At 34.3% G+C, this 15,597-nt stretch overlaps 1 protein-coding gene across 1 annotated transcript; it reads left to right on the top strand.

Annotated features, from left to right (window-relative positions):
- The first annotated feature begins 5,879 nt into the window (after window positions 1–5,879).
- Window positions 5,880–14,856, top strand: LOC100366951 (glutamate--cysteine ligase regulatory subunit-like). Its single transcript, XM_085491796.1, has 5 exons — window positions 5,880–6,049; window positions 8,296–8,500; window positions 9,995–10,197; window positions 13,733–13,847; window positions 14,010–14,856. The coding sequence occupies exons 1-5, from the start codon at window positions 5,933–5,935 to the stop codon at window positions 14,189–14,191; spliced, it is 822 nt and encodes a 273-aa protein (XP_085347922.1). The 5' UTR covers window positions 5,880–5,932; the 3' UTR covers window positions 14,192–14,856.
- Window positions 14,857–15,597: the final 741 nt, after the last annotated feature.

Here is a 15,597-nt window from a genome sequence, read left to right as displayed (position 1 = left end):
AATTAGCGTAAGGTATTGAATGTCCATTCCGTCAACTTAGGTAAAATATTTACTTTTGGTTCAACAAAATTGTTATCACCTTAGAGGTTCTATTAACCAGCCAGCCGGCAGCCCGAATGCAAACGAGGTGTGTTTTTTTTAAATTGAAGATCTGTGGAGTAAAACTTGAAGTGTAGATTTCGTGATTTGGGTATGTGTTCTGAAATAATACCCCCTGACTTATGTTTTTAGGTTTGACTATTTGACCACACTGGCAGTCATATTGTATTTTTTAAAGTTTAGGTCGGACATGATGTAATTTGCGATTGCCCCCTCGAAAATAATGTTGGGGGCGTCGCCCCTCCAAAATCAAGCTGAAACCCTATGTGTCAGCAAAATTTGCCCTTTCAAAATGCAGGATATTTCAGAGAGTCTATATTTCACTGATATTTCCGCCCTACAACGGGTTGTTTTTAAAGGGCGGTGGTCGTCGCTTCACATCCTGCTCGATTTATGGGACCCATAACAACGTACACAACGCGTGTACATGTTTACATGAAAATCAAACACTCCCTCTGCGACGACCGCCGCCCTTTAGATACTGTAAACCTTTGCTACCGAAGGCAACTGTAATATTGGACGATGGTGGCACAGGACAATGAGCAAATATGTACATACACAGGCCTCGTGCATACACACACACACACACACACACACACACACACATACTTGTATTGCTACATGTTCCGAGGACTTCATTGGATTAACTTTTAATATAGTTGCGATATGAACTCGATTAAAACGCGTCCCTATATAGGATTGTGTTTTAATTGGAGTTTAATTAAACCTCAGACTAGTGCTCTGTCCGAAAAAAATATTGGAAACCTTCCGCAAAATCCGCAACAGCGAGAAATATCGTTTCAAAGTTGCTCATTATATATTCAAAAACTATTTGAGGTAAACACTAAGACATTCAGTTACTTGTAACTCGCCTAATTATTGGTCGATTCTTAAAATTCTTACACAGCTGCAAAGGTCAAAATGTCACGAACGCATCTCCCGTTGTTTTAAAAATTTCCGGATCCGTTTTACGAAGAAAAACGCAATTTCCGAAGAAGCGCGAAGTGTGCAGAATATCCGGTGTTCGGTAAACTTCGACGGTGTCTATGCCAATGCTACCGAGCGTGGCACACATAGCATATACAATTAAGCCGATTAACACCTTAAACAATAGGCCAGTCTGTTGTATTACTAGTCTGAGATTAAACTCAATTACAATGCAATTCAACGTAGAATTCGTTTTAATTAAGTTTAATTAAATAAAAGTTGAATATCCCGTGACTGAACATAGAAATGTTTGCGAAGCCTAGGTTTAGTAAAGGGGGAAGGTATGGTACAATTATGTAAATATTAATATAAATTGAACCATACCTTTCCCCTTTACTAAACCTAAGCTTAAATGTTAATATAAATTATGAAAATAGTGAGGGTCGTTACAACGTGGTTACCACACACACAGACAGGATAACTGCAAAGACTGTATCATTATATCTGAACCTTTTGAACTTAGTTATGAATAGGGGTGTTGTCACTACCGCTCCCGCAGCATCTCACTCCACAAAATTTATCATTGAAAAGAATCATTTGCTTGAAAATACATACATCAAGGCTTCGTACAATTCAGTCATTGACCTCAGAGACAACAATCAGATACAAATCTACATTCTTCTTCACTTGAATACACTCGTATAGTCTTGTGATAATAAAAAATGTAGTAGTAAACTCAATTCAGTCAATACCCCGGAGCAAATAGTGAGGTACCAATTTACATTCTTCTCGTCTTCTGTGCGTTTTTAATGTCTCTTCCTAACCAATACTCTTATACTAGTAATATTGCTCTGAATTTTGTTTTTTTAAGTTTGATTCAACTACAATCTTATTTCACAAAAGTAGGAAAATACTTGCCCTCAATCAAAACACCAAAACAGGGTTACCCCTTTCATAACATCTGAAAATAGAGTGAGGGGCCGTAGAACTTTAGATTTATGTTATTAATTACTTGATTTACTAGAGCTATAAAGTTAATGTTTTGTGACTTGTCTCTAGGTTCCTGCTTTCCTTCCTGATCTGGTGGTATGAATGGTTGTATAGACATCCTGAATTGTTTCAGTATAATAATAATAATAATAATAATAATAATAATATTAATAATAATAATAATAATAATAATAATAATAATAATAATAATAATAATAATAATAATAATAATAATAATAATAACTTTATTTAATTAAGCGCAACAATTCCAACATATGAAGATCAAAGGCGCTGATACAATAAACAATCAGTCAAATATTAAAAGCACATTTAAATAAGTGCGTTTTCAGTCTGGATTAAAAAAAATGTCTACTGAAAGACTAGAACGAACAGACAGAGGTAATTCATTAAAAAGTTTAGGACCTAAATTTTCAAAAGCACGGTCTTTGTATAACACCTTGGACTTTTTACGACACATCTGACGAGTTTTAATAAGAAACTTCGATTCAGATCTTAAACTACGACTCGGTACATAAAATTCAATTAATTCACATAGATAATTTGGGGCAAAACCATACAAAGATTTATACACTAGTAAAAGTAATTTGAAATTGATTCTTTGTACAACTGGTAACCAATGAAGTTTAATAAAAATGTCTGTAATGTGGTCATATTTTCGAGCACGAGTGACAAGGCGGGCTGCTGCATTTTGTACACGAAGTAAGAGGTTTTATCTTAGTTACAGGGAGACCAGACAATCATGAATTACAGCTGTCTAAGCGAGAAGATATGAAAGCATGTACCAACTTTTCAGTATCAGATTGGGATAATGATTTACGAATACGATTAATATTTCTTAGATGGGAATATCCAGATCTACAAATAGTAGAAATGTGTGTTTCCATAGATAGCTGCGAATCAAACAAGACACCTAAGTTTCTAGCACTTGACGAAGCACTAACCAATTCTTCACCAATTGCGATACTAGACAAAAGACACGAGTCTTGTGAGAATCTCCGAGACGACGTGCACACAAATTCAGTTTTCGACACATTCAAAAGTAGGAAATTACAAGACATCCAATCGCTAACATCTTGAATACATGTCTGAAGTATCACCCGGGCGCGAATTTGATCATCTTCAGAAACCGATAAATAAATCTGTGTGTCATCGGCGTAAAAATGATATTTTACGCCGTGACGTCGCAATAACTCGCCCAATGGACGCATGTACATTGAGAACAATAATGGCCCTAAAACGGAGCCCTGTGGAACACCGGTTTCTAATATAGACGTCATATCAGAAAATACATTTCCAATTTTCACTTTTTGAATGCGGTTACTCAAATACGACTCAAACCATTTGATGATGAGACCATTTAAACCAAAATTTGATCTCAACCTATCGATGAGAATCCTGTGATTCACAGTATCAAAAGCGGCTGAAAGATCCAAAAGTACGAGAGCAACTGAATACTTAGAATTATCGATACTGCATAGTACATCGTTAGCGACCCGCAGATGAGCCGTTTCAGTGCTATGTGCGGTCCGATACGCTGATTGAAACTCTTCATACAACGAATAATTCTCTAAATGTTGTTTCACTTTGGATGCAACGACACGTTCAAGGACTTTAGATATAAAAGACAAATTAGAAATCGGTCGATAATTTTTCAGCATGTTTGAATCCAACGATGCTTTCTTGAGCAGAGGTTTAATCAGCGCACATTTCATTTTCTCAGGAACACTTCCAGTGCGAAGTGATTCATTTATGATATCTGTTATAGGTGAAAACAGGATAGAAAGGATCTTTTCATTTTTTAATATATTAGTGGGTAAACAGTCCAAATCACACGAAGCCGACGACGATTTTTTTTATAATTTTAATTATTTCATTCTCCGTGGCTGGTTCAAAACATTCCATTTCATCACCAGAGAACTTGTGCAGGTTTCCATTCAATAAATTTAGATTTAGTCCTTGATTGATTTTCTTAATCTTATCCACGAAAAACATGCTAAAACGATTCGCTAAATTTATTTTGTTATCGTGAATCGGCAACGCATTGAAATTATTTGTCGAGCCTAGAAGACCATTTACGATCGAAAACAGTTTTCTTTGGTCACCATTACAATCCGCGATCTTATCAGCGAAATAACTCCTACGTGATACATCAATAAGATCATTAACTTTATTTCGTTTAGATTTGGCGATGGACAGTTAAACCAGTATCTTCATCACTCCCGATTTCCTGAACAACAATGTTATCAATCTCTGAATCATCCTTTGTAGAATAAGCCTAGCACCTAACAATGGCATGTGAATTATGAATAGGCCCCACTACTTTTTTCTGCATCTCATCTCTGTCAGTCTTTTTTTAGAACATCACATGTGACAGCTCTAACTTTATCTTGATTCTTACCCTTCCTGGAAACACTGTGGACGTATTTGTCAATCTCAGATGGCGTCATATCTTACAATAGGTGATTTTCCATACAATTGCGAGATCTCGCGAGATGCATGAAAGACGCGCGTCGAACGTCTGCTGCAAAAATCGAACGATTTGATTTTGAACTCGAATTTCCTTATTTCGTAGCTCACACCGACCGGCCAATCTTCGACAGAAGAATATTGCTTCCGAATACCCTTACTTAATCGAAATTGCCTATCATCAAATGTGGACAGCACATTATTAAGCATGGAAATGTCCCCAAAATACTTTCGCGTTTGTCGAATCCCACGCGATGTTTGACGCCACTACGACGCTATGACCTTTGTTTGTCCTGTTTTTACGTTCGATTTCACGCATAACGCGTGATTCTCGCAATGTACGGAAAATGGTCTATTTACAACAATGTCCAACTAGTTATAGTATCTACTAGTATATTCTTTCTCCTTCTTTTGTTGTTGTTGTTGCTGCTGTTGTTGTTGTTGTTGTACTCTATCATTTTCTATGTATTTCTTTTGTGTGTTTTAAACTTTTAGGGTGACATATAACTGTGAACGTGTTTTTTTTCTAAACAGCAAATTCCTTTACAAACTGACATTTAGGAATTACAAATAGCTCATATACAAGATTATGTTATTTACTGTTTTTGATAGTTTTTATTAATAATAATAGATTTTATTTCAAATATATCATATACATTATGATGAGTTTAGTTATTCAAAAATGAAAACTATTTGAGTGCAAGCATTCAAGTTGGTTGTTTATTAACAATTAACAAACACAATAAACTTTACATTTTGTGGAGAAAATAAAAGTTTGAATTTTGAAAGTGTCAAAAAAAAAGTTCATGAACTTGAATGTTTTGTGCAATAAAAATGTACAATAATCTGTAAATATTGTGTCTGTTTAAACTATGTCCCTTTTTCTGCACTAAACGAAATTGATTGCCCCCAGGTCATGGGAAAAAGGCATTCCCCCATTCAATTTTAAAATGCCCCCCCCCCCCATCCGAAGAAAATGACGAGTTTCTAAACACTAAGCAGATTGTTTATTGATATATTTTTTTATTGTCGTATCGAATTCTGCCTTGTATATATGCTTCGTATCAACTCATTATCGTGTTGCCCTTTGAACGCCAGTAGCGCTTTTCCCATGAGTCCTGTGGGTCCAACATGGTTAATAAGAAGATTATTCGCCACGTATTAGCCTCGCAAAAAAAATGTTTTTAGTCAAATTGTGTTTTTTTTTTCAAAAATGTGACAGTGGGACGTTAACGATGAACAAATTTGCGGCTTTGCGGCGTTGTGCAGTGTTGATATAAAAAAGAAAAAAAGACGACATACATGTACACAGTAATAATATACTCTAAACCTTATTAGTCGCCTAGGTTCTGACCTTTGGTCAGGTGGTTACATTGATGTTCACGTGACCAATGTGATTGGAGACGCAAACGAAACTTGCTCTGACAGGATGGCCGACTTCGACGCTGCCGTTTTCCCTTCTGCGACTGGTATTGCAATTCACAGCGGTAATATTGTCAACTGGAATCGACTCAAAAGGAAAACTACACGTGTCCCTGCAGAGGAGGTGAGTCATGTAGCTTTTCAGTTTCGCATTTTACGGAGGCATTACGGTCTCCTCGCATGTGTTAAAACAGTACACACAAAACTCTGCTCAGCTGTAAGACAACACACCGTGGGCGGTAGTGCCTGATGATACCTTTCATACTGAAAGTGTCATACATCAATACAGCATTTTCACATACTCACTGAACGAATACAGTTACTATTGCGTGGTCTATTGATACGGCCTGGCTATGTTCCTACGTTAATAAAACAGTGTTTTTTTTAAAAAAAAATTGTCGGACAGTATTATGATATCAAATACCCAATGCTGACGCTTGAAGTTAAAGCATAGATTCTGCGATATGTAGGTTGTATGCTTAAAGATGTGGAGATGAAACTCACAATGTACTTTTTAAAGTAATCTTAATCATTACATGGCAATGTATCCGTCGTTGCGTACGTATGCCTGACCCGTTCGTTTATTTAACGAAATAGCTTCGTCATTCCAATAGTGTGTGCAAGATAGATGATGTAAATATCAGAAATTGCATCGTCATTCTCGTTCACACTCCGTAGCCATGCACTATTGATAATGATGAAGCATTTTTTTTTCACTAGATTTGTAATTTACAGAAAAGTTTGATTAAGTGAATTTCTCAATTTAGCTAAATTAAACAAACAGTATCTAATATTTTAGGCTAATAACACCTACCCATACTTGCATTAGGGGAAAAAAATCACAACACTGTATCAAAGTTGGTTTTTCTCTGCTTTGTTTTTCAATTTTCAATGGAATTGTTGAAGATATATATGTAGGTTTTCTTGATCATGGACACCTATATATAATATCCAGAATTGGCCATTGTTCAATACCCCAAGCCAATTATAAATAATAATAATAATAATGACCCAGAATTATTGAAGATGATGTGTATTATGAAAGCTGATTAGTATTGTATGCAATGAGTTTATGCACTGCCATGAACTTGACTCGACCTTGCTGATTATTATTTACACCTAATTAAATATTTACCTTTCATAGTTTAACCTTATGTTATTAACATTTTGTTATGGTACTGTAAAGTCATTTTTTTTTTCACTAGCTTTAATTTCATTATTTTGAGCATATTTCCTTGGTTTTTAACACATTGTCTGATGAAAGCTTACACGAATAGAGAAAATGAATGGGAAGATAAGTCTGAGGCTACATGAAATATCTTGCGTTTTTTGTTGAACATTGGTAGTTTAAGAACCTCTAGATTATGCCTGGTGTCATGCTTCTCAAGAGACTGCAAGTGTCCTGGTGACCTCCCCAGATGTCCCTCTCAATGACCCTGTGTGTCTCTCCATGAATCTGGGTTTCCCTCTCGATGACCTTGGGTGCCTCTTTCGATGACCCTGGGTGTTCTTTTCGATGACCTTCGATGATCCTTGTGATGACCTTCGATGATCCTTGTGATGACCTTCGATGATCCTTGTGGTGACCTTGGATGATCCTCTTGGTGACCTTGGGTGTCCCTTTCGATGACCCTAGATGTTCCTCATATTAAAAATTTGTGTTCCCTGCTTTTATAATGACATTTCTTTATACTTGTGGTGTAATTTTCATAATTTTGTTCATTGACAATAGTTTTGAAACAAATTGCTACGCTGATTTAAAAAATCTAATTTTATATAGCAGCAATAAAGTATATGTGGCTCTAATAATTGTGTTCATTATCTGTTTGTCAGTGTTTACGCAAAAAGAAAGTTGTAATAAATGTAGTTGAGTTGTATTCTTTTATATGAAATGTTTTGATTGTATTTGTTCAAGCTCTTAAAATTGAATAGCTACAAAATACATGTATGTAGTTACAAAATGTTATGTAACTGCTAGGATTTAGAACTGTTGTGATAGACAATGCAGGTGTTACTTGAAGGTGTCAGGTGTCATTTGAATAGTGAGTCTGCGAAAAACTTGTCCATTGTTGTTTCTAGTGTGTTGGTCATACTATGGAGCTAAATGGTCATACCCTAGAGCAGGTGATTTAAGTTTTGAATTGTATAACAAGCTCACTAGTTTCTGTTTCTGCAATCAAATCTTTTCTTGATATATACTAACAAGTGCATGGAATTCTGTCTCATATTTGTGTGATGTCATTCACCGCGGAATAGGATATTCATACCTAATATAGAATGCTAGCAACAAGACCAATGGAGATAATAACTACATGTATTACCTTGTAACTACTGGTATAATGTATAATTTTGTTTTTTTCTTCTTTGCAGCTAAAAATCAGTCTCCTTGCAACTCTTAACAGTTGGTTTAAGCATACTGACAGGGATAGCCTGAAAAACCTTCAAACAGTGGAATGTTTTGACTATAAATACATTGAAAAGATACCAGAGGCGGAGCGCTACACCTTGAAGCTTACTGTCAAATTATTTGTGTGCAATGTTGAGCCAGAATTAATGCGGCAGGCAGTTGACAGGGGTGAGTACTAAATACCAGTATTTATTATTTTGACATTTTTCTATAGTTTTTTTTAGCAATATATAACACTTGTGCATTTTTTTGAAAATACATTTTTAATATATTTGATCCCTACTTCTATGAATGATTTTATTCCTTTTTTGTTGTTGTGAAACTTGGTTTACTTTGACTCACTGTAGATAAAATTAAAAAAAAATACTCCATATAAACCATTTTTGAAGAATGTAGAGTTTTATTAATTTTTCTCCTCCATTAGACACGCATGTGCCACAACCAGGGATCATATAGGAATTTAAATTTTCTGATTCGTGTACCCTAAAAAAGTACTTTTGGGAATTTATTTTCATTAAAAAAAAAATGCTAAAAATGTGTCCCGCATAATAATTCTGAAACACTTTCTTGGATTTTCATGAAATTTCACTATAGATGTACAGATGCACATTAATTTTATTTTTGTGTTTTTTGGGGGTCAAAATATCATTTTTAGTCATTGTTGTTGGCAATGCATTGACCAATTTCATTCACGCTTTACGAATAGATAATATACAATACATTATGTAACTTATGTAACTGGTCATTAATACCAGGGCCCAGGTAATCTGCTTGCATTAATTACTTAATTAAACAAATTTCAGCTGGCAGCAGAACTTTATAATTTCTGGTATTCTGGAGAAGGTTTAATTATTCACTGGGTTTTAATTTTGCTTATTTCGCTGACTGGAAAATGCGCTAAATTAAAACTCACTGAATATGTAAAATTGAGCATAGAACACATTATCTAAATGATAAAATCGTGAATTTAAAACCTAGTGAATATGCCTGAAATGGAAAATCAGCGAAATTTAAACCCAGCGAAAATTAATCATTTTACAGTACACAATGTGAATTTTAATTAACATCACCTCCAGGCATATATACATATCACATAAATAGAATGTACAGACTAATTGAAATGAAACAATGTTCATCTTGTAGGTAAACAACAATTTTGTTGACTGTAACATTAAAAACTTGCGTACAATACTTTCAAAAATAAACTTGAACAAGAGGAATGCATAGATATATTGAAAAATAAAGACGCGTTAAAATAACTGCAAAATTCAGATTAAGTAGTCATAAACTGGCAATAGAAAAAAAGACAGTACACACAACCAAAAACATTAATAGAAGACGGAACTTGTTCTTATTTACATATAATAGATGTAGAAGATAAATTATGCAATTTGATAAACTGGAAATTATTCAAAAAAAAAAAAGAAACCTACTATTTAACATAACTCAATAATTTTGCAAAGTTTGATAACAAGGAACTATTTTAATTTATACTCAAATCATAACATCACATTATTGTATATGGAGGTTCATTATCATACTAGTTTCTAGCAGGATTTACAAAATATTATTTTAGTTGTTTTATTTTATTCAACTTTATTCCTGATATTAGAAATATCAATTTTTCTGCATGGTTGGAATAAAGCAATTTTTTTTTTTCAGTTTGTTTGGAGCTGGGTGTTACAAAAATAGACCTTTTGTTGCTGTCAATGCCTGAGAAGCCATTTGAAGAAGATCTGACAATCGAACACTTTAAACCGCTGTGGATAATGCTGGAAACATTAGTGGATGAAGGGAAAATAGAGGCCTTAGGTGTCAGTGATCTGGACAAAATTATGCTGGAACAACTGTTTATATGGTCAAAGGTATGTATATTATCTGTAGCCATTAGTTTTCCATACTGTAAGCTGTGAGAGTGTCATTGATAGCCTAGTCGTTGTCGCATCAGACTCAGGACCGGTTGACCCAGGTTCAAATCCTACCTTAGGCTGAACAACATAAACAAGTAGTAGTGTATGTAGTGTCAGTACTAGCACTTGCAATTTGCACTTACAAAATAGAAAAAAGTCAGGAGAGACAACAGTAACATTCAATGTCCAAAACTGTCGCCTGGCACAAAAACATTTAAAAAAAAAATCATCATGTCACACTAGTATGAATCAGTATATGTTCTCTTAAATTCACCACCAATTGCGAGATTTTGGTTTATACTGAGCATTCAGGCAGTAAATCTTGGCACATTTTGATTTTTGGTCCCAAGCATTCATAGGGAAAAAGCATTCATCGGCCCTGATCGTTGACACACAAGTTTTGGCACGTACCAACTCCGTCCAGAGTCAGGGCATGTACCAAGATCTCTAATGTGAATGCCGCTATATACATGTATGTACCCTCATCTTCTAAATCCTTGAGAACACAAATACCATCAACATGCATCCAATAAAACCTTGAAATGGTAGTACTACTGTACATGTATAATTATCATCACATATATAGACCCTGGCATTGGCTTGGTTCACACAATACATCTATAAACGTATTGTAAAGTACATCTCTCATTTTTACAAGATGCATTTCTGATATAGTAGGAGTAATTTTCAAATATCAACAAATATCATAATTGATAACAATGATGATCAATATATATTTAATTTTTTATAATAACTTAAAACGACCTGGCGGGGGGTGTCACTGAAATTATTTAAGCATGGGCCATGTGTAGTCTCACTGATACATTGTATGTTTGACATTTTGTATTAGAAGCCGGAATACATGATTTTCGATTCACAGCGCGATCTTGTATAATGCATGAAAGACCAAATGTCTGCGACTGAAATTTTTTTTTTTTACCTCTGCTGTTGACTTTTTGGAGCTGAGCTTTTATCGTATGAGTGACTGTCCGTCGTAGTCACTCATTTTACTTTCTCAACTTCTTCTTAAAATTACAATTCTAGTTGCCCTGATAACTTGGTGTTGTTTGTTTCGTGATAATATCTTCAATTCTCTAATTTTGAATATTTTTGGTAAAAAGTGATTTTTTTCGACTTCTTGTTAAAAACCGCAGGTTCAATTGCTTTAATATTACATATATTGATACTACATGTGGACCTTTCTCAGATTTGTTCATTTCATGATGATATCTTCAATTATCTAATTACGATGAATATTTTTGTAATTTTTGGTGAAAAGTGATATTTTTGAATTCTTGTTGAAAACAGCAAGTCCGGTTGCTTTGATACTATACATATTGTTCATTTTCTAATGATATCTTCTGTTCTTTAATTGCAATGTGCATTTCTAACAGCGGAGCTATCTCAGCCGACAGGCTGCTTGTTTTAATATGGGATGTACAAACTTTTCTACTTTATATTCTGCAATAATAATTATATTATATATTCCATGTTCAGTAGCAGAAAATTATCACATGGATCTGAATTTATTAATGTATTAAACAAATATATATCAACTTCAGTGTGTTCTGAATGTTTGAATGTCACATTGACCTAGATCATAGGGTGATAGCAAGTACTGTACACCTGAATAACTCTATTCATCTCAGCTTATTCTGAACTCTTGAACTTAATGTTTGAAAAAGTGTTATTTAAAGAGTGGAGTGTAAATAACAATTCATTTTGAGAGCACTGGAGGATTTTGGCCTAATAGACAAACAACATACCTACTATTTATTGTTTACAAAGTTAGTTTAATTTAGGAGGCCTGCTTACAGCCGTTCTGAGATTTATTCAGACAGTCAGTTAGCATCATGACTTGCAACTTTGCTAAAACCCTTTGGTCTTTGCCAAATCTAGACTTGTTGGTTCCATTTGATTGACGCATGGATTGAGATTACTATTTCATAGGGGTTGTCGGCATGGTGAATTGCAAGTATTATCTAGCGTGCATATACAGAAACTATTCTTTATTTTGATGTTGTAAATATTTTCAGTAATTTTGAAAATCGCGAGTGGGGTGTTGCTTAAATTTATGGAAAATTGTTACAAAAATGGATTAGACATAATAACAATTGTCATGCCTTCGTCATTTTCAAACTGCAGTTGAAAAAGTGATTCGCTCAAACCAATATCAATGTATCCCTGACGCACTCTCCACCTCGGTATAAAATCTGAATTTGATACATAATGCACAGGTAATGTAAAAACAACTTTTATAGTTTGGCCCAAAACTGTCGTGAAACTGCAGCACGTCCAATGCTAAGAAACTGTATATTGAGCCTTCGTGCTAACGACGAGTTCATTAATACCTGGGGTTACTCAACACTCAGGAGTTGTTTTGTAAATTGCACTCATCAGGTGGACTCAAATGGTTTTAACAATTTAAAATAACACTATAAATGCATATACAACATATAACCCGTTAATATATGGTAACCAAAGCGTGTTGTTTTGAAAACAGTATGTTACCTGGATCTAGCAGAATAATGGAATGATCCCAATTTGTGGGCGTGCCAAGATATATTGATAAAACTGAATAATTCTCAGAACGGCATTAAATTCATATTCTGCAGTGAACATCTCATTACTTATTCACAATAACAACATTTGATCACAGTCAGGGGGTGGGAATGCAGCTTTACATTTTGATATGTATAATTATATCATATTGGTAAAATAGTGTGCTTCATTTGGGAATCAGATATCTTTGATTTGTCCCTATTATTCTTTTGGAAATTAAGTATACTGTATTTTCTCCATTAGAAACCCATCTCCGATAGAAGAACATATAAAACCGAAAATCCTATTGGATGCATTCTAAATCTTTAAAATATTACAGAGAAACCGCAGATAAATCTTGATACATTGTAATTTATGTAAGCACATGCACAACTAGTTAAAACAAATATGGCAATTCTAGTTAACATATTTATGTTAAGCAAATGTTGTAACACTCTTTAGTTAGTTATCATAAAACCCAAACATCTTGGTTTATGAGATTGTCATCCAAGCACCAAAAATTGAGCACCCTTCAAGGAAGTGCATATAATTGATGTATTTTAGGGTCAGTATAAGAAAAGTTAGCATTTATCTAGACTTGTGCAGAATTAAATACATTGTGTATTGTGTGCTAGCAATTTCTGTTATATCGTGTTGGTAAGTCTCCGGATTACCAGCTGGCTTTCCCCGAGTTTATTACAAGTCATTCTACTGTGATGATTGGTGCTGGTTGTGTAACAGATAATTTTGCATATTAATTTTCGTTTTGCATAGTCACATCGTATCGTCACATATACATAGACATGTTTATGAGTCAAGCAAAATGATATTAGGCGACTCTCCTACACAACAGAAAATGGCTCTACAATGTTACCACTCTCTATAAAATTTCCTTTTACTTGCACATTGGGTTATACTAATACAGTTGCATGTTTTCTTTGTATCTCAGGTGAAGCCAAGCATCAATCAAGTGAATTTGCAATCCTGCTGCGTTATGCCGCCGGAGATGACAGAGTTTGCCAAAGAAAATGAGATACAACTTCTGACACACTCGGATCCAAAAGGTGAGTTTGTTTTTGAATGTTAGGGTGCCTCGTTTATTCTATCTGAGACTAGGGTGCCATGAGGCTTCTTATGTACTTTGGCATAAACTAATATCTTGTATAGTATGATCATGTGGTCATATAGTATATGTAATTTGTATTTTTTATTATTCTTTTAAACAGAAATTCTTCCTCCTAAAGTATTCCGAGATGTGTTGAGTGAGACGTGCCATCCGGATGATGGTGCCAACTGGTTTCCATCATGGATTCTTCGATATTCAGTTCTCATTAAACAACGTGGAATCATCAAGACCAAGGGATACATTGTAAAATCACAGAGGTTGGGTCAGCAAGAGATGTTTTAGGACACAGTTCAGAAATCAACTTTAAGTCAATCATCTTTATACGTGCAACTAAATTGTTTTTTTATTTTAAAGATAAGTTTTATATCGAGAATGTTGGCAACACGTCTTTTGTGGCAGTTCAAAATAATTTATTTGACACTGAGGGTACTGTAAATTCATATGACCTGATTTCAATTCTAATTTTGGTAATTGCTATTTTTGATAATTTAAACACCTTTGGTCTTGTGATGTGAACTACATTTGTACATATGTGCTTGGGTCGTATGTTCTCTATGTTTTGCTGCAGCTCAGATTTGTTGACTTTGTTACTGTGACTACAGTCTTCCTACTGTGTTGTTAAATGTGACTAGACACGTGTACACATCAGACAGCACATCTCCACAATGAAATGAAGAATTGGTAATCCCACCTTATTTAAAAAGTACAAAGTTCATAAATAGAAAGTTCCTCTGATTTTCATTGCCTTGCTGAGGTTTACACATCTAGTGAATGCTGAGAATATTAATAAGAAAGTTGTTCCCAAGGATACCACAAAATATGCCCTTAGACGATAAACTATTACAACTGTTGATAATTCCTCTGTACTGTATTTGTGCATAATTTGTGACATCTCCATAGTAACCTCATAGCATTTCCTTTATTGAACACCTACCTCAAAATGTAAACAGATTTTGTCAAATTGTTGTTTATCATCTACAGTTCATCAGTTTCGAATTTACAAATACCATTATACTTGCACATTTTGTGTATGCATTTTCAATAGATTCAGACTTTTTTTTTTATTTTTAGCAGTGAATCATTTTTTAATCAGTTTAGTCTTTCTATTAATAACCATATATTGTGACTGTGTGATTAATGTGTACATGTATAAATGTTATTCGAGTGATTGAAAATGACCCATCAAATAAAAACGATTTTCAAATAAGGTTACCCTTGAACAACAACAACAATATCTTAACAATATCCAAATGATTAAAACAAATGCATGTGCAGGAATTGAGTCCTCAGCGACGATAACAACACAGCAAAATGCAAAGGTTCATTTGTAGATGCTTATTTGTAAACAATTACATGCTACGGTTACTGTTTCATGTACAGGTGGTGACTCCCATGCTTTAATTTGAAGTTGATGTACTTGAAGCCGGACATTGTTGTTACACAAACGTAATTTCCCTGTGATACATTTGTCATATTCACTTCATTTCACAAATATTGTCAATTGCTTTGAAAATTAACTTTGAAATCAGGAAAAAATCATTTTAATTTCGTGTAATTTTAGTTCTAAAAATCTGGAAATGTTTCCCTCTTAAACGAACATCATTAAATCTATTATATATTTTTAGCCCTGAAAATTAAAATTGTTTACAGTATTCAGCAAAAAGGGAAATTACTAAAAGTTTTCATTT

Source organism: Saccoglossus kowalevskii, chromosome 17 (assembly GCF_978046115.1).
Source record: "Saccoglossus kowalevskii chromosome 17, keSacKowa6.1, whole genome shotgun sequence".
In the NCBI taxonomy this organism is placed as follows: Eukaryota; Metazoa; Hemichordata; class Enteropneusta; family Harrimaniidae; genus Saccoglossus; species Saccoglossus kowalevskii.
The sequence above is the reverse complement of the archived record's forward strand: the minus strand, read 5'-3'. Positions and strand labels throughout refer to the sequence as shown.